The following is a 21,520-nucleotide window of genomic DNA, read 5'->3' on the forward strand; positions in this document are numbered from 1 at the left end:
TTCAAGAACTTCCACATAACACCGTACAATTCGCTAAACTTTTATCTCCTATATATTATATACCTTTTTGTTGTATTTTTATTCATATTTTATATTTATGCTTTGTCTCACTAGACTAGAAGTTTTTTAAATGTGAATATTTTATATTTCTTTGAATACATTATGTATTACATAATTCCTGACAAATAACAGGCACTCATGATCAGGTCTGTCAAATATAACCATGTAGGCTGGGTTGTACAACACTAATGGGTACTGTTCATGCAGACATAATGTGCTCCTGAAGTTATGCCCTGCAGTGACCCCAGTCAATATAACTGATTAAGCAATTCCAAATCCATTTAATAATGTAAAAAAGAAAATACTTTTCAGAAGTGATTTTAAATTAATTTTTAAAGGTGCACACAATAACTGCCAAAATTTCAAAATTATATATTCTTTTCTCTGAAATCTCTGAGGATTTACACTCAACTTCATGTCATAACTATCCAAGGTAGAGCAGCGGAAAGTCCTTCTTCAGTCTCTTCCTGTCTAATAGCAGTTTCACATTAGCACAACCTCAGAGAATTATAATAGTCCCCACTTATCTACAGTTTTACTTTCCTCTGTTTCAGTTACCCACAGTCAAGCACAGTCTGAAATATTAAATGGAAAATTTCAGAAATAAACAATTTATAATTTTTAAATTGCACACTCTTCTGAGTAGTGTGATAAAATCCCACACCATTCCACCATACCAATCTGTCCAGCCCTGGACCTGAATTGTTTGTCTAACGTATCCACGTTGTATACACTACCTGCCCGTTAGTCGCTTAGTAGTCATCCTGGTTATCAGATCAACTGTTGCAGTACTGAAGTCCTTACATTCAAGTAACCCTTATTTTACTTAGTAATGGCTCCAAAGTACAAGAGTAGTGATGCTAGTATATTGTTATATCGTTGTTCTCCTTTATTGTTAATCTCTTACTGTGCTTAATCTATAAATTAAACTTTATCATAGGTATGTGCATATAGGAAAAAATATGGTATATAGAGGATTTGGTGCTATCCATGGTCTCAGGCATCCAGCGGAGGTCTTAAAGCATATCCCATGTAGATAAGGGAGGGCTACTGTACCTACTGCACTGCACCTTTTCTGATTTCTACAGCAAGTGCTAAAAACAAACATACCCTGATGGAATCAATACAGGATACTTGATGGGGCTATAAAGTAAGGGCTTTAAAAACATCTTATTAACCTCATTCAAATATTTTCTATCAAGATAAATTACAGAATGCCTTTTCCATTAAAAGAATAAAGAAAAAAATTTTTAAGGAGTAATGAATGGAAAATAAGAAAGGGGAATTTTAGAATTACTGTCACTTTATTAGAAAAATCAACTTATAGTGATTATATATACCATCAGCGTCAAGTGTTTTCACTAACATCTGATGTTCTTCAGGCTTTAAAGAAATATTGAGGTCCTCAAAAGCATTTTTCAAGTCACTAACTTGAACTCTGTCACAGTTCATCAAGTTGACAGTACTGAGGGCAGTGTCTATATCTGAAAGCAAATGGAGATTCTGTAAGTTACTTAATACTCTTTGGAAATAATGTTTTTACTTTCTAAAGTTCTGAACAATGTACCTAAAATTTTAGACTACTTTCCAAACATATATCTCAATTAATATTATCTCTATGATTCCAAAATTAATAAATACTAGCCCCAAATTCCTTTATTCCAAATATTTCCCTGAAATGATCAGTTATTTTTGTCTCAATATCAAAAACTTCAGTTGACTGAGTTTTTAAAAATTTAACTGAATAAAATTATCAATTTTTTTAAAAAATAAAAATACCACCATTATTGTATCTCTGAGGGATATGTTTAATTTTATATCAATGAGAGGGACTTTAGGACTCATCTCTGCTTGTATGGAACTGCCCAAATTTCAGGGGGTAAAAATCTTAGTCCTAAATTTTCTTCTACTTACATACTTTGATGTCCCATTCATTTTTTTGCTTCTTCCTCACTACTTTTACTCTCCTATTAAAAGTCCTCCCAAAAGTGTGGGTGTATTAAGGTTTTAGGAATATATTGTGCCTAAATCTTTACCCTAAATGTTAAAACCTAGTCTTTACTTTTTAACCTAAAAGACAGCTATTTACAAGAGTCAAATGCCATAAAATCTATAGAAAAAGTGTGATCTAAGGAGTTTCAAGGTTACAGGAAATAGATGTAAGGGTTCTTCTGTGAAGACAATAAAAACGCTAGAAGTGTTTTCAAGCTCAAGCACTCTGGATTCCTCCTTGGTCTTATCTAAGACACTATGAGTTTTCTCCTCTTTTTTAGGAGTATAGCCATGCTTCAAGTACTTTAAAAAGGAGTTATACACAAACTTACTCCCAAATAACTCCTGGATGAACAGTGAAATTAAGGCAGAAATCAAAAACTTCTTGTAAAATAATGAAAATGGGGACACAACTTATCAAAATCTCCGGGATGGAGCCAAAACAGTGTTAAAAGCAAAGTTTACAGCTCTAAATACCTTAATCAAGAAGTCAGATAAAATAAGATTGATAAACTGCTAGCTAGATTAACAAAGAAAAAGAGAAGATCCAAATGAGCACAATCAGACGCAACAAAGGTGATATTACAACTGATCCCACAGAAACACAAAAGATCCTCAGAGACTACTGTGAACAATTCTATGTCCACAAATAGAAAACTTAGAAGAAATGGATAGATTCCTGGAAGCACACAATCTCCCAAGATTGAATTAGAAAGAGATTAGAAACCTGAATAGATTAATATCAACTTTCGAAATTGAATCAGTAATAAAGAACCTACCAACAACAACAACAAAAAAGCTCTGGACCAGATGGATTCATAGCCAAATTCTACCAGACATATAAAGAAGAGCTGATACCAATCCTACTGAAACTATTCCAAAAAATGGAGGAGGAGGACTCTACTGAAACTATTCCAAAAAAATGGAGGAGGATTCCTCCCTAACTCATTCTATGAAGTCAGCATTAGACTGATCCCCAAATCTGGCAGAAACACAATGAAAAAAGAAAACTTCAGGCCAATATCCCTGATGAACACAGAAACAAAGTTCCTTAATAAAATATCAGTAAACCAAATCTAGCAGTATATCAAAAAGTTAATACACCATGATCAAGTAGGTTTTATTCTTGGGATGCAAGGCTGGTTCACAATAAAAAATTGTGATTCACCACATAAACAGAACTAAAAGCCAAAAGCCATATGATCAACTCAATATATACAGAAAAAGCTTTTGATAAAATCCTACATCCCCTCATGATAAAAAAAAAAAAAAGGAAAACCCTCAGCAGACTAGGCATCCAAGGAATATACCTTAAAGTAATAAGAGCTGTCTATGACAACCCTCAGCCAAGATCATATTGAATGTACAAAAGCTCAGACCATTCCCCTTGTGAACTGGAACAAGGTAGAGATGCCCATTCTCATTGCTCCTATTCAACAAAGTACTGGAAGTCCTAGACAGAGCAATTAGGCAAGAGAAAGAAATAAAAGTCATCCAAATAAGAAATGAAGAAGTCAAACTATCTCTCTGCTGACAATATGCTTCTATCTCTAGAATATCCAAAGACTCCCAAAAGGATCCTAGAACTGATAAATAACTTTGCTAAAGTTTCAGAATACAAAATCAATGTACAAACATCAGTAGCATTTCTATGCACCAACAACATCCATACTGAGATTAAAATCAAGAACACAATTCCATTTACAACAGCCAGAAAGAAAGTAAAATACTAGGAAATACAGCTAACCAAGGAGGTGAAAGATCTCCACAAGAGAACTATAAAACACTGCTGATAAGAGAGTACACAAACATATGGAAAAACATTCCATGCTTATGGATTGGAAGAATCAATGTTGTAAAAATGGCCATACTGCTCAAAGAAATTTACAGATTCAGCATTACTCCTGTCAAACTACCAATATTATTCTTCAGAGAATTAGAAATAAACTATGCTAAAATTCATATGGAACCAAAAAAGAGCCCAAATAGCCAAAGCAATACTAAGCAAGAAGGACAAAGCTGGAGGCATCACATTGCCTGACTTCAAACTATACTATAAAGCCACAGTAACCAAGACATCTTGGTACCGGTAATAGACAGATACATAGACCATTGGAACAGAATAGAAAACTCAGAAATAAAGTTGAACACCTATAACCATCTGGTCTTCGACAAGGCCAACAAAAACAAGCAATGGGAAAAGGACTCCCTATTCAATAAATGGTGCTGGGATAATAGCAAGCCATATGCAGAAGATTGAATCTGGACTCCTACCTTTAACAATATACAAAAATAAAACATCAAATATTTAAATGTAAGACCTCACACTATAAAAATCCTGGAAGATAACCTAGGTAACACCATTCTCAACATAGGCCTTGGCAAAGAATTTTTGGCTGAGACTTCAAAAGCAATTTCAACAAAGACAAAAATAGACAAGTGGGACCTAATTAAACTAAAGAGCTGCTGCACAGCAAAGGAAACTATTGAGAGCAAACAGATAACCCACAGAATGGAAGAAGATAGTCACAAATTATGCATCCCACAAAGGCCTAATATCCCAAATCTATAAGGAACTTAAACCAACAAGAAAAAAAAGCTCATTAAAAAATAGGCAAAGAACATGAACAGACATTTCTCAAAAGGAGAAATACAAGTGGTCAACAAACATATGAAAAACTGCTCAGCATCACTTATCATCAGATAAATGCAAATCAAAGCCACAATGAGATACCAATCTCACACCAGTCAGAATGGCTATTTTTAAAAAGTCAAAAAAACAACAGATGCTACAGATGCTAGCGAGGCTGCAGGGAAAAGGAAATGTTTATACAATGTTGGTGGGAATGTAAATCAGTCCAGCCACTGTGGAATGCAGTCTGAAGATTTCTCAAAGAACTTAAAACAGAGCTACCAGCCGGGCATGGTGGCTCAAGCCTGTCATGCCACCACTTTGGGAGGCTGAGGCAGGTGGATCACCTGAGGTCAGGAGTTTGAAACCAGCCTGGCCAACATGGTGAAACCATGTCTCTACTAAAAATACAAAAATTAGCCGGGTGTGGTGGTGCATGCCTGTAATCCCAGCTACTCAGGAGGCTGAGGCAGGAGAATCACTTGAACCCAGGAGGCGGAGGTTGCAGTGAGCCGAGATCGCGCCATTGCACTACAGCCTGGGTGACAAGAGGGAGACTCCATCTCAAAAATAAACAAACAAACAAACAAAATCCCCCCAAAAACAGAGCTACCATTCAACCCAGCAATCCCATTACTGGGTGTATACCCAAAGAAAAATAAAGTATACCAAAAGACACATGCACTCCTGTGGTCATCACTGACCTATTCACAATAGCAAAGACATGGAACCAACCTAGGTGCCCATCCATGCTGAAGTGATTAAGAAAACATGGTACATATACAACATAGAACACTATGCAGCCATAAAAAACAATGAAATTATATCCTTTGCAGCAACATGGATGGAACTGGAGGCCATAATCCTAAGCAAATTGACACAGGAATAGAAAACCAAATACCACACATTCTCACATATAAGTGGGACCTAAACATTGAGCACACATGGATATAAATATGGGAACAACAGACACTGCAGACTACTAGAATGTGGGGGTGGATGGGTTAAAAACTACCTATCTGGTACTCTGTTCACTATATGGGTGACAGGATCCATACCCCAAACCTCAGCATCACACAATATTCCCATGTAACAAACCTGCACATGTACTGCCTATATCTAAAATAAATGTTGAAATTTAAAAAATTTAAAAATACATTAGTTATACAAATCATTATACACTCAAGATCACTGCTCATAACATAAATCTCTAGTTTATAAAACTTTTTTAAATTTAAAAGAGGCAGAGTATAAGTGCACAAAAAGTTACAGAATTCACTTATTAGATAAGTATTATTTTCCAACAAGCCAGATAGTTCTCTCCATCTCCACATGTAATTCTTCAGTAAACCTAGCCCTTTTAGAATGTTTTAGACTCATGCCACAAATTCAGGTTAAGACTACTCTAGTCCTCCCAATCATCCCAAAGAGTCCTGACATGCAAGATCACTTTCTCGTTCCTAATTGAAATAAAGAGAGAAAAGGAAAGGAAAAGTCTTCAGCAACAGCTAAAATGTATATGGAGATAATATTCTTTGTTAACAAGAATAACAATTCTTTGTTAGCAACATTTGTTCATCCTTTAGAATAGCAAAGGTTAAAAATGGTTTAAAATGAATTTAAACTGCTTTCATTTATAGTTATACCGTTTTCCTGAAACTATCATTGAATTTAAGTTAAGGATTGTAAGTTAATCCTTAATTTAAGGATTATAACTACTTAATAAAACTAGAATATTTTCCCTAAAAGCATATACACAGTTAAACTATGATATTAATTCAAAAGGCAGTGTACAATGCAGAAAGAAAAAGGTAAAACTAAAAAGCACAATATTTACCAACCATGGCCTTTTCTAAATTGTTGCAGTGAAGTATTACTAAAAATTTCTGAAGACTACACACTTTCTAAAGTGGAACACTGGATTACTTGTGAAACTCAACAATATTCCAAAATGTCTATTAAAAATACATTTGTGCTTTATAAAAATAAACATAGTTAAGTTTGACTATTTTATTAACTTCAGAATATAACAATGAACTGAAAAATACTTACCAGCTCAAATCAAAATTAATTTGATGACTCATATCTCTAGGATAAGGTTGGTTTAATGTAATGAATTTTTATGACCTATACAAACCTTTTAAATAATTTGTGCCAATCTCTACAACCAAAGTCTTTAAAAGAAAACATATATGGTAGAATTTTTTAACTTTTTATTTATGAATAATAAATTATACCCTGCCTACTTCTAAGTAATGAATAAATTTAACAGGATCAATGCAAAGGACTAAGCTGTCAAGTTTTTTAAAAAATCCTAATTCATGAGCCTACTGATTTTTCCAATAAACCCCAGCAGGCTTGTAGAAATGTACAAATTGAATATAAAATTTATATGATACTGTAAAAGACCTAAAATAGCCAAAAACGACTTTTTTTTTTTTTGAGGCGAAGTCTTGCTGTGTCGCCAGGCTGGAGTGCAGTAGCACCATCTCAGCTCACTGCAACCTCTGACACCCTGGTCCAAGCGATTCTCCTGCTTCAGCCTCCCAAGTAGCTGGAATTACAGGCACGTGCCACCATGTCCAGCTAATTTTTGTACTTGTAGTAGAGATGGGGTTTCAACATGTTGGCCAGGATGGTCTCCATCTCCTGACCTCGTGATCCGCCCACCTCAGCCTCCCAAAGTGCTGGGATTACAGGCATGAGCCACCACGCCCAGGCCCAAAACAACTTTTAAAAGGTAGAACAAAGTTGAAGGGCTAACACTATCTGATTGATTTTAATGTTTGTTATGAAACTACAATAATCAAGACAATGTAATATTAAGGATAGACAAAAAACAATGGAACAGAATAGAGAATCCATAAATATACATTTATGAAACATTCTACATATATAAACATTCCACTTATATATAATATTCTATACATATAATATTCTGTAAAAGTACAAAGGCAATTCAGTGGAGAAAGTATAGTCTTCTCAACAATAGAACAATTACATCACCATATGTTAAAAAAACTCCATACTTTACCCCACATACAAAAATTAACTTGAATTATACATCAAAAATGTAAAACCAAAAACCATAATTTTGGAATAAAACATATGATTTAAAAAAACTTGCAAACTTGGGTAAGAACAAGCTTTCTTACACATGACACCAAAAGCATGGTCCATAAAAGAAAAAAATTGGTTAATTAAACTTCAACAAAAATTAAAATTAACACTCTTAAAGACACTTAAGAAAATAAAGAGACAAAAGATTAGAAGAAAATATTTGCTAAGCATGTATCTGGTAAAAGACTTGTATCCAGAATACATAAAGAAATATGAAAACAGGCAACAGAGACCAACCCCATCTCTAAAAAATATAGGTGTGTATATATATTTACATGTATATATATATATATATGAAAACAAACAAGCCAACTTAAAAAGATGAACAAAGTTATAACAGACACCTCACCAAAGAATATACACATGACAAATAAGTATATGAGAAAATGCTCAACATTATTAGTCATTAAGAAAATCATCGGGAGATATACCTAATGCTAGATAACGAGTTAGTGGGTGCAGCGCACCAGCATGGCACATGTATACATATGTAACTAACCTGCACAAGCACATGTACCCTAAAACTTAAAGTATAATAAAAAATAAAAAATAAAAAAAAAGAAAATGCAAAGTAGAACCACAATGAGATACTACTATATACTTCTTAGAATGGTTAAAATTTGAAAGACTGAATATACCAAGTATTGCCAAGAGTTTGGAGGAACTGAAACCCTCATACACTGCTCTTGGGAATGTAAAATGGTAAAACCAGTTTAGAAAATAGCTCGGCATACTCTTAAAAAGTAAAACATGCATCTACTATATGATTCTGTTAGCATACCCCTTGGTAATTGCCCAAAGAAATGAAAGCATATGTTCATACAACAACTGGTATGTGAGTGTTTACAGAAGCTGTGTTTGTAATAGGTAAAACCTGGAAAAAACCTAATTTACCTGTATCACCAGGAAAATAAACTGTGGCATATCTATAAAGTGGAATACTATTCTGCAATAAAAATAATGAACTACTGATGCACACTATAACACGGATGCATTTCAAAATAATTATGCTGAGTGAAAGAAGCCAGCAAAAAAGAGCACATCCATTTACATAAAATTACCAGAAATGCAAAAACAAATTTCTAGTGAAAGAAAGCATATCAGTGGTTGCCTCGGAATGTGGGAAATGTGGAGAATGGCAAGAGAGATTATAAAGGGTATGAGAAAGTTTTAGGTGTAAGGGATATACTTATTATCTTGATTGTGATGATGGTTGCATAGGTACATGCATATGTCTACACTTAATCAAAATATGTCCTTTAAAATATAAAATTATACAGTTTTACATCAATTATACCTCATAATGCTGTTTTAAAAATAATAACAAGAGGCCATGAAAACTATCTAAATATCTAAAATAAAATATTGATTGACCCACCTTCCAATACAGGAGTTGGCTTACTTGTGTTCAAATTCTCCAAAATTTTCTTGAGACTTACATTACTATTTTCTAAAAAGTAAGGTACAAGGATTATGAAATGGCAAAGTGTCAATGCTAATAATCATTAAATAACCATGACAAAGGATAGGGATGGGAAATTTTTGTAATTTCTAGAAATTAGCAGGATAAAAATCAATTAATTTAAAATAGTTTTACCCACAATCGATTTTCTCAAAATAAGAAATTCTAACTAAAGGAATTTACTTGGCTTAAATAATTAAATTTTGATGCATATATTTTAGATTTGATGCTAAATAGAGGATGGCTCTTAAAAATATTTCCAGTAGAAAAATCTACGAATTTTAATTAGCTCTCAATGTGCCCATGTTCTCAATATATTTCTAAGACCCAGTTTACCTCTTACATGTAAGAATGGCTTTTATCAAAAAGACAAAAGTTAACAAGTGTAGGCAAGGAAGTGGTGAAATGGGAACTCTTGTACAGTCATGGTGGGAATGTAAATTAGTACCACCATTATGAAAAACAGTATGGAAGTTCCTTAAAAAATTAAAAACAGAACTCCCATGTGATCCAGAAATTTCACTTCCAAGTATATATCCAAAGGAAATGAAATCAGCATGTCAAAGAGATATCTGCACTCCCATGTTCATTGCAGCACTACTCACAATAACCAAGACAAAGACTCAACCTAAGTGCCCATTCAACTATAAATGAATAGATTTTTAAAAATGTGATGTCTATCTATATGTTACAAATATATATGCACAATAGAATACTATTCAGCCTTTTAAAAATGAAGGAAATCCTGTCATTTGCAACAACATGGATGAACCTGGAGGACATTATGCTTGGTGAAACAAACTAGGCACAGAAAGACAAATACTGCATGATTTCACTTATATGTGGAATCTAAAAAAGTTGAAGTAATGGAAGCAGAGAAGACAATGGTGATTACCAGGGATTGCAGAATTTGAGGGGAGAAATTGATTAAGAGAAAAAAAATTTCATTTAGGCAAGAGGAATAAGTTCTGGAGATCTATTTTAGTGTAAGATGACTATGGTTCATAATGTATTGTATACTTGAAAACAGATAAAAGACTACATTTTAAATGCTATCACAAAAAATTATAAGGATTTAAGGTGATGGATATGTTAATTAGCTTGACTTAATCATCCACAGTGTATACAGATTTCAAAACATCACATTGTACTCCATAAATATATATTTTTCACCTGCCAATTAAAAACTAAACACTTTTGGACTGAGCATGGTGGCTCACACCTGTAACCCCATGACTTTGGGAGGCTAAGGTGATAGCTTGAGTTCAGGAGTTTGAGACCAGCCTGGGCAACATGGCAAAACTCTGTCTCTGCAAAAAAATACACATTAGCCAGGTGTGGCAGCTACTTGGTGGGCTGAGGCAGGAGGATGGCTTGAGCCCAGGAAGCCAAGGCTGCAGTGAGCTGTTATCACACCACTGCACTCTAGCCTGGAAGACAGAGAGACCCTATCTCAAAATAAATAAAAGTAAAAAATAAACACCTTTGCTGATCAAAAAATAAAATAAAATATACATATACATAACAGCTATCCCAAGCACATAGTAAAAACAGGACTTCGTTAAGCTCAAAATAGATTGCTCTTTCAAAAAGGATTCACCATCAACAGATGCTTGTCTCAAGATCTCTTGGAACGTCTTGTTGCTTACTGGAATTCCGGCACTCAAGAGTTTGGAGCTCAGTTCATTTACAGGCATTGTATCATTTCTGATACTATCAAGAGTTCTAATCTCTTCAAATAAATCTGTAAATATGGGAAGAATAGAAAACAGATAATGACGTTGGGGCAAAGCCCCTTTTAAGATATAACATCCACAGCCTGCTGTAGAAGACATTCTGAGTTAAAGGGCTTTTAAAACATACCTATGGGCTTTGTTTTTAGAAGTCAGTTAAATAATAAAAAATGTTCAACATACCCCTAGCCACATAAAAGTTGAGTTTCTGCAAATTTTTTTGTAAAGTCCACTTTTTTCAGTAACTATTATCCCTGAAAGGTGTTTCTGCTACATGCTCTGGTCTTTCACAGACTGCAAAGCTTTTCAAAAACAGATAGGTAGGTGGTAGCTCTCAGAATGAGGCAGAGAAGCACAAATAGAAGCCAAATAGTTGGAGAAAGGAAAATACTAAAAAATATAAATTTGCTACAGACTGATAAACAGTCATACACTACCTTAACATTAGAGAGTGTTTATCTCTTACCAGTCTACCAACTAATTTTAAGAACACTAGATCTTTCTTGTACTTTCCTTAATTAACATGCTTCACTATAGGTGAGGAAAATAAGCATGTGGCTATTAATAAAGGTGAGAGAAAATTGTACTAGATTAATGGGAAGGATGCATACTTTTACAATAAAGCATAATACTGAGACAAATTATTTGCTTTAAGGAAGCATATTCTAGGTATGTAATTCTAAATAATTCATTATACTCAAAGCATAAATTGAATATGATAAGGAATAAGAAAGCAGATTACAACATTTCAAATAAAGCAAAGAAAACTTAGGAAAGTGTTGAAAATACACAGAGAAACAAACTATATTTTAGAAAAGATAGGATATCATAAAATGACCTAAGAAACTGCTTTCTAATTTTTATTCTTTTACTATACTTACTGTTGAATGGTGTGGATGGTTTAGGTGAATTAGTGAAAACATCAATTACATCTTTTAAGATCACTTTTCTTTCTGAAAGGTTAAGAAATAAAGTAGGATTTAAATAAAGCAGATTTTAAATTCATTAAGGCGGGGATCTGGTATTATTTTAATATTTCATCCAGCTTTCAAACCCTAGTGATCATAATGCATAGTAAGAAATACTTCTATATTGTGAGCACAGATACAAACAAAAATACAAGTTTTATAAAGCAATACTCACCCTTATTGTAGGTGATACACTCTAATATCTTCTAACAAATTTCAAGTTATTCCATTACATTTTTTAAATACTATTCAAGACCTATTAAATTTATTTCACAACTGACCCACAGTTTTAAAAATGATAAACAGGTTATATATCATAAATATATATACACAGTAATTTTTATTAAAGCATATAAATACTTATAAAGAGTATAAGAGAATGTGTAAGACTACCCCCTGAAGAGATGTTTTACCCAACAAAAACAGCAAAGGAAGAGACCAGAAAAAGAAAGAAAAGACACACTTTTCCCTTGCAAAAAAAAAAAAAATCTGGTGACAAAGGAAAATTCAATTTTTTCTTACTATCATTACTCCTAATTGACATTGAAACAACAAACAAACAAAAAACTATACACAAAAGTAAATATATGAAACTAAGACTTCCTTTTCCAAGCAAGTAAAAATCCTTAGGAAACCTAATAGTCAAGTGTCAATTTCTTCTGAATTATCCATAACATTACACATAAATATTTCTTGTTCTTTGGAATAACAGGGTTCAGGACATGCTATCCCAAAATATAACACTGTGACAGAATTGGATATTTAAGCTGAAAGAATCCGAGAAATATCAGGTCCAAGAAGAACTCTGTGACCTCCCTTGTCTCCCCTGAAGCAGGTCATGATATCCTCATATGAGAGGTGCTCTTCCTATAAAAAAAAATGAGTATCCTTATCTCCGAAGATGGAGGGATGCTGAGAGGAATCAAAACAAACAGGCCATGCTACCCTTAGCTACACTTAGCTCATAGCCACTCTTTTGTCTTCTATTACATTTTCCATGACTTTCCACTCTTCATCAAATCTAGCGTAAAAACATCCAGATTTAATCACTTCTTCAGGTTTTCATTTTCTAATGAGGGTTCCACATCACATAAAACTTACACCAAATAAACTTGTATGCTTTTATCTTGTTAATCTGCCTTTTGTTACGTAGCCTCAGCCAAAAACCTGAAGGATAGAAGGAAAATATTTCTTCTCTATGCTTAACTGGAGACTGCTTCAAAGATTATAAACTATTAGCCCACAGATTGAATACAGTATGAGATTTAGTGATCTTCCTTGGCCTAGAGAGTGTCATAGTAGTTATTTTTAAATTTGAATTTCATTATCTTTACATGGGATATATACTCTCAAGTTACTCCACAATTCTCATCACTTCATCTTATGCTAACCTATTTTATTAATTCGTATTTCATGCCTGACTGCTAGACATTTGAGTTAGATGCCCTTGGCCTGGTTCAAATATTATCCTTCTCTGGAAGCCTACTGTCATTTATTCAAAATGTCACTATTAGAACTGTACCTCTTGGATTGGCAGGCTAATTTGACCCATCTTTCCCCTCTCTCCTATTCTAAGCAATTAGCTTGACCTTAAGTAGTATTTTCTCACTCCTCTGATTTTTGTAAACTTAATGTTTTTGTAGAGACTGCTTTTGCAAAAGCCTAAACCCCTTGAAGAAAACATATCAAATGCCTAAAGAGAGAGATTTTGACAACTGAGAGGAAGGATTTCTTCTGAAAAGAGAGAGAGAGATCTGATGAGAAATAATGAGAATTTCTCTATGAGAGCATCCATTCCCCAACCCTACCCACCCTCAAGGTGCAGGACTGCCATTGCCTTTATCAACTGAATGTCAGTAGAAACACAATGAAAGGGAGTTTAAAAGCTCTTCCTCCTTGCCCTTTCCCAAATTATAGTGCAACACTGGATTGGGAGGGAGTCCCAGTAAATAACCAGCCAGCCCTCAGGGTCAGAGTTAATTCAATTAAAAGAAAATATAGTGACTGCAATTTCTGGTACTACAGCAGCTAGACATCTGGATTAACCCTCCCACTGAAGATGACAAAAATTCTAAATAAAATATTATTTATAAAAAATCTTAACTGCTTCAATTTGCTGCCAAGAAAGTAAGAAATTCCCAGGCCAAAAAAATTGATGGAGAGCTCTAACCCAAAGCACTGTATCTACTTTTTCAGGCAAAGAGTGTTTGCCAAAGACAAAGCAAAAACAAATGGAATGAATTTTAATTTGTATTTTCAAAGGCTCAGACAAAACCTAGGTTCCTCCCAAACTGCATATTTATACTCCTTTAACTTATAAAACTGCTTACCTAGAATTCAATACCCACAAAAAATATCAATAATAAAGAAAGGTTCCTCCTTTAGAAGTAATTTGACTCTTCTCTCTGGCTACCTTTAAGGTTCTGTTTCTTTTGGGGTATGGGGCAGGTTCATCCTGATATATCTTTGCATGGATTTCCTTTTATTCTATGCGGAATTCACTGGACTTCTTGAATTGGTAGGTTAAGGTCTCTCTTAATTCTGGGAAATTCTAAGCTACTGCCCCTCAAATATTTTCTCTGCAACCACTCTATCCTCTCCTCTCCCCTGTATTGATGTATATTTTTTATACCTCTTCATTCTATCTTTTGTGCCTCTTAACCTATTTCCTATATAATTTGTCTGGCTGCATTGTGTATAACTTCTTCAAACTATTTTGCAGTTCATATTTCTCTCTATGCCTATGTTTAATCTGTTAATATTCTTGTCCACTAATTAATTTTGATTATTATATTTTAAATTTCTACAAGTTGTCCCTTTTTTCATATCTGTGCATTCTTTATAGGCTTTAGGTTCCCTTAGATATTTTCAAGCTTCTCTTTTATTTCTTTGGAAGAATACAGAAGAATATGACTATAGAAAGAATGAAATTTTAAAAATGGAAGATATGTACACCAGAAAAATATTACCTTAGGCTATATTGGTATCAGACAAAATATACTTTAAGGCAAAAGCCTTACTGACGATGAAAATTCAACTTACAACAGGGGAAAAAACAGTTTTAATCTCTTTAGGAATCTATAACAAGTTTAAATTTAAATACATCTAGTAACAAAGACTTAAAATATATAGAGCAAAAAATTGACAGAACTACAAGGAGAAATAAACAAATAAACTATCATTACTGAAGATTTTTAACAAACCTTTCAATAAATGACAGGACAAATAGACAAAAAATCAGTAAGGACATAGAAGATTTGAAAACATGATTAATAAATGACCAAATATAAAGGACTGACTCAACAATTGTAGAATTTCTTTTCAAACTCATAACACTTTCCAAAAAATGATTATGTTGTGATCCATAAAGCAAGTCTAAATATATTTTAAATAACTAAAATCATATAAAATATGCATTTTAAATAACTGAAATTACAGAAAATATATTCACTTACTGCAATATAATTAATCCAGAAATTAAAAACAAAAAACACTCCCAAATTTGGAAATGAAGAAATCTTCTAGAATTGCCCATGGATCAAGATATAAATAATTATAAAAGTAAGAAAAATAATTTTAACTAATCAATAATTTAAAAACTACATATCAATACCTGGGGCCACATAGCTAAAAAAGCAACACATAGAAGAAAATACATATGCTTAAAACCTTACATTAGGGAAGAAAAAGGGACTAAAATTTCATGAGCTAAGCATCCATCTCAAGAAGTTAGAAAAAGAGTAACAAAATAAACATAAAAATTATAGAGAAGAAAATAATAAAGATAAAAACATAAATGAAATGAATAATAAACATATAAGAAAGAGGATCCAAAAGTTGACTTAATTATTGAAATGTACAAACCATGAGCATAAATTATCTTAAAAACAGAAAAAAGACAAAAATGAGCAAGACAAGGAATGAGATGGGAATATTACTGCAAATGCCACAAATATTACAAAAATGTTAAGATCTTATTATTAAAAACCATAGAGTGACTAGCCTAGCCAACATGGCAAAACCCTGTCTCTACTAAAAATTAAAAAATTAGCCAAGCATGGTGGCACACGCCTGTAATCCCAGCTACTCGGGAGGCTAAGGCACAAGAATCACTTGAGCGTGGGAGGCAGAGGTGGCAATGGGTCAAGATCATGCCACTGTACTCCAGCCTAGGCAACAGAGCAAAACTCTGTCTCAAAAACAAACAAACAAAAAGTGCGGTATTAGAGTGATAAATTTTTCAGATGAAAAAGTCAAAGTCTTAGGAAAAAACCAACTTACCCAAATTGACTCACGAATAAACAGAAAACCTAAATAATCCTACAATATGAAAGAAGATGAATCAGTAATCAAAAACCTACCCAAAAGAAAATGTCAAGGCTCAAATGGCTTGTTCTGTGAATTCCACTAGACCCAAAGGTAATATGCAACCTCAATGCTATAGAAACTATTCAGAGATTGGGGGTGGCTGGCAAGATGGCCACTGAAACTATTTCAAACAATAGAAAAAGAAGGACTCCTCCCTAACTCATTTTATGAGGCCAGCATCATCCTGATACCAAAACCTGGCAGAGACATAACAAAAAAAGAAAATTTCAGGCCAATATCCCTGATGAACATCAATGCAAAAATCCTCAATAAAATACTGGCAAACTGAATCCAGTAGTATATCAAAAAGCTTATCCACCATGATCAAGTCAGCTTCATCCCTGGGATGCCAGGTTGGTTCAACATACACAAATCAATAAATGTAATCCATCACATAAACAGAAACAATAACAAAAACCACGATTGTCTCAATAAATGCAGAAAAGGCCTTTGACAAAATTCAACACCACTTCATGCTAAAAACGCTCATTAAACTAGGTATTGAGGGAACATATCTCAAAATAATAACAGCTATTTATGACAAACCCACAGCCAATATCATACTGAATGGGCAAAAATTGGAAGCATTCCCTTTGAATACCGGCACAAGAAAAGGATGCCCTCTCTCACCACTCTTATTCAACATAGTATTGGAAGTTCTGGCCACAGCAATCAGGCAAGAGAAAGAAATAAAGGGTATTCAAATAGGAAGAGAGGAAGTCCAATTGTCTCTGTTTGCAGATGACATGATTGTATATTTAGAAAACCCCATCATCTCAGCCCAAAATCTCCTTAAGCTGATAAACAACTTCAGCAAAGTCTCAGGATACAAAATCAATGTGCAAAAATCACAGGCATTTCCCTATACACCAATAATACACAAACAGAGAGCCAAATCATGAGTGAACTCCCATTCACAATTGCTTCAAAGAGAATAAAATACCTAGGAATACAACTTAGAAGGGATGTGAAGGACCTCTTCAAGGAGAACTACAAACCACTGCTCAAGGAAATAGGAGAGGACACAAACAAATGGAAAGACATTCCATGCTCATGAAGAATCAATATCGTGAAAATGGCCATACTGCCCAAAGTAATTTATAGATTCAATGCTACCTCCATCAAGCTGCCAATGACTTTCTTCACAGAATTAGAAAAAACTACTTTACATTTCATATGGAACCGAAAAAGAGCCCATATAGCCAAGACAATCCTAAGCAAAATGAACAAAGCTAGAGGCATCATGCTACCTGACTTCAAACTATACTACAAGGCTATGGTAACCAAAACAGCATGGTACTGGTACCAAAACAGATATATAGACCAATGGAACAGAACAGAGGTCTCAGAAAAAACACCACACATCTACAATCATCTGATCTTTGACAAACCTGACAAAAACAAGCAATGGGGAAAGGATTCCGTATTTAATAAATGGTGTTGGGAAAACTGGCGAGCCATATGTAGAAAGCTGAAACTGGATCCCTTCCTTAACACCTTATACAAAAACTAACTCAAGATGGATTAAAGACTTAAATGTAAGACCTAAAACCATAAAAACCCTAGAAGAAATCTTAGGCACTACCATTCAGGACATAGACTTGGGCAAAGACTTCATGACTAAAACACCAAGAGCAATGGCAACAAAGTCCAAAATAGACAAATGGGACCTAATTAAACTAAAGAGCTTCTGCACAGCAAAAGAAACTAACATCAGAGTGAACAGGCAACCTACAGAATGGGAGAAAAATTTTGCAATCTATCTGTCTGACAAAGAGCTAATATCCAGAGTCTGTAAGGAACTTAAACAAATTTACAAGGAAAAAACAAACAATGCCATCAAAAAGTGGGTGAAGGATATGAACAGACACTTCTCAAAAGAGCACATTTATGCAGCCAACAAACATGAAAAAAAGCTCATCATCACTGGTCATTAGAGAAATGCAAATCAAAACCACAATGAGATACCATCTCATGCCAGTTAGAATGGTGATCATTAAAAAGTCAGGGAAGAACAGATGTTGGAGAGGATGCGGAGAAACAGGAATACTTTTACATTGTTGGTGGGAATATAAATTAGTTCCACCATTGTGGAAGACAGTGTGGTGATTCCTTAAGGATCTAGAACCAGAAATACCATTTGATCCAGCAATCCCATTACTGGGTATATACCCAGAGGATTATAAATCACTTACTATAAAAACACACGCACACGTATGTTTATTGCAGCATTATTCACAATAGCAAAGACTTGGAACTAACCCAAATGCCCATCAATGATAGACTGGATAAAGAAAATGTGGCACATATACACCATGGAATACTATGCAGCCATAACGAAGAGTGAGTTCCTGTCCTTTGCAGGGACATGGATGAAGCTGGAAACCATCATCCTCAGCACAGGAACAGAAAACCAAACACCACATGTTCTCACTCATAAGTGGGAGTTGAACAATGAGAGCACATGGACACAGGGAGGGGAACATCACACACTGGGGCCTGTTGGGGGGTGGGGGGCTAGGGGAAGGATAGCACTAGGAGAAATACCAAATGTAGATGACAGGTTGATGGGTGCAGCAAACCACCATGGCATGTGTATACCTATGTAATAAAGCTGCACGTTCTGCTCATGTATCCCAAAACATAAAGTATAATTTAAAAATAAACTATTCAAAGATTTAGGCAAAGAAAAAATACTTTTCAAATTGTGAAGATAATGTGACATCAAAGCCTGACAATGCTAATGAAAACAAAGAACATCACAAGTTAATCTCACAGATAAACAAAGATGTATAAATCCTTAACAAAATATTAGAAAAATGAACCCACCAATATGTAAAAAGGATAATACATCATGACTAAAATGAGTTTATTCCAAAAATTCAGGTTGAATTTAATATAAAAAATCAACTAATGCACCACATTAACCAATTAAAAGAGAAAATTCATATGACCTATCTTAATAGATGCATAAAAATTGTTGAAAAATTTTGTAATAAAACAAACAAATATAAATGTAACCATTTAAAAAATAGGATTAAAAGGCAATTTCCTTAGCCTGGTGAATGGTATTTATGAAAAACCCACAGGAAACACTTGGTTTCATACTTAGTGAAATGCTTAAAGTATTCCTTTGAGATCAGGAATAAAAGAAAGATGCCCATTGTTGCTATTTTTAGCTAAGATTATTTTGGAGGTCCTAGTCCCAGTACAGAAAGATAAACAAAAACATAAAAGAAGTGCACATTTTGAAAATTAACTTTAAGAAATATCATATGGCCATGAAATAGAAAACATAGTACTATAAAGATATATGTTCTCAGCAGAAACCTTAAACGCCAGAAGAGATTGGGGTCCTATCTTTAGCCTCCTTAAACAGAATAACAGTCATCCATGAATTTTGTATCCAGCAAAACTGTTTCATAACTGAAGCAGAAATAAAGTATTTTTCAGACCAACAAATGCTGAGGGAATTTGTCACTATCAGACCAGGCTTACAGGAAATGCTAAAAGGAGTTCTAAATCTTGAAACAAAAGGTTGATATGCACCAGAATAGAACTTCTTTAAAGCACAGAACTTACAGGGCCTGTAAAACAATAATCCAATGAAATAAACAAATTATCTAGGTAACAATCAACAGGATGACTGGAACAGTACCTCACATCTCAGTATTAACATTGAACATAAATGCCCTAAATGCTCCACTTAAAAGACAGATTAGTAGAATGGATAAAAAAATCACAAACCAAATATCTGCTGTCTTCAAGAGACTCAACCAACATGTAAGGATTCATATAAACTCAAGGTAAACATGTGGAAAAGATATTCCACAAAAAGGGAAACTAAACATGAGCAAAAGTAGCTCTTCTTATATCAGATAAAACAGATTTTAAAGCAACAACAGTAAAAAAAAAAAAAAAAGACAATGTCATTATATAATGATAAAAGGATCAATCCAACAAGAAGATATTACAACCCTAAATATACATCCACCTAACTCTGGAGCTCCCAGATTCATAAAATGATTAATACCAGACCTAAGAAATGAGATAAACAGCAACAGAATATGGGACTTCAACACTCCACTGACAGCACTAGACAGATCATCAAGGCAGAAAGTCAACAAGAAACGCAGGACCTAAACTGCACTTTACAGCAGATGGACTTCACAGATATTTACAGAACATTCTACCCAAGAACTACAGAATATACATTCTTCTCATCAGCACATGGAACATTCTCCAAGACACACCATATGATAGGCTACAAAACAAATTCTCAATAAATTTTTAAAAATCAAAATAATATCAGTATCTTCTCAGGCCACAGTGGAATAAAACTAGAAATCAATTCCAAAAAGAACCCTCAAAACTATGCAAAAACATGGAAATTAAACAATGTCCTCTTGAATGATTTGGCAGTTAGCAATGAAATCAAGATGGAAATTAAATAATTCTTTGAAATTAATGATATTAGTAACACAAGTTATCAAAGCCTCTAGCAAAAGCAGTGATAAAGGAAAGTTTATAGCACCAAATGACTACATCAAAAAGTCTGAAAAAAATCACAAATTCAACCACCTAACATCACACCTCAAAGCATGAGAGAAACAAGAACAAACCAAACCCAAAGCTAGCAGACAAAAAGAAATAATAAAGATCAGAGCAGAACTAAATGACATTGAAACGAAAAAAATACAAAAAAGATCAATGAAACAAAAGTTGGTTCTTTGGAAAGATAAACAAAATTGATAGACTATTAGCTAGATTAACCAAGAAGACAGATTCAACCAAGCTCAATTAGAAATGAAAATGGAGACATTACAACCAACACCACAGACATACAAAAGATCATCCGAGACTACTATGAACACTTCTATGCACACAAACTAGAAAATCCAAAGGAAATGCATAAATTTCTGGAAACATACAACACTCCTACATTAAATCAGAAAGAAATAGAAATCCTGGACAGACCAATAACACGCAGTGAGATTGAATTGGTAATTCAAAAATTGCCAACAAAAAAAGTCCAGAGATTCACAGCTGAATGCTACCAGACATTCAAAGAATTGGTACCAATCTTACTGAAACTATTCCATAAAATTAAGAGAGGGAATCCTTCCAAACTCATTCTGTGAAGACAGTATCACCCTAATATCAAAACCAGGAAAGGACATAACAA

At 33.9% G+C, this 21,520-nt stretch overlaps 1 protein-coding gene across 1 annotated transcript in view; it reads right to left on the reverse strand.

Annotated features, from left to right (window-relative positions):
* Nucleotides 1–21,520, reverse strand: part of LOC115934670 (EF-hand calcium-binding domain-containing protein 13-like) — a 147,092-nt gene that overhangs the window by 113,459 nt on the left and 12,113 nt on the right. Inside the window, exons 4-7 of the mRNA XM_063706316.1 lie at nucleotides 11,881–11,952; nucleotides 10,867–11,010; nucleotides 9,183–9,254; nucleotides 1,401–1,544 (exon numbers count right to left, since the gene is read on the reverse strand). Of these exons, the coding sequence (XP_063562386.1) occupies nucleotides 1,401–1,544; nucleotides 9,183–9,254; nucleotides 10,867–11,010; nucleotides 11,881–11,952 (432 nt within the window). The remainder of the gene's footprint in view (nucleotides 1–1,400; nucleotides 1,545–9,182; nucleotides 9,255–10,866; nucleotides 11,011–11,880; nucleotides 11,953–21,520) is intronic.

Source organism: Gorilla gorilla, chromosome 4 (assembly GCF_029281585.2).
Source record: "Gorilla gorilla gorilla isolate KB3781 chromosome 4, NHGRI_mGorGor1-v2.1_pri, whole genome shotgun sequence".
Classification (NCBI taxonomy): domain Eukaryota; kingdom Metazoa; phylum Chordata; class Mammalia; order Primates; family Hominidae; genus Gorilla; species Gorilla gorilla.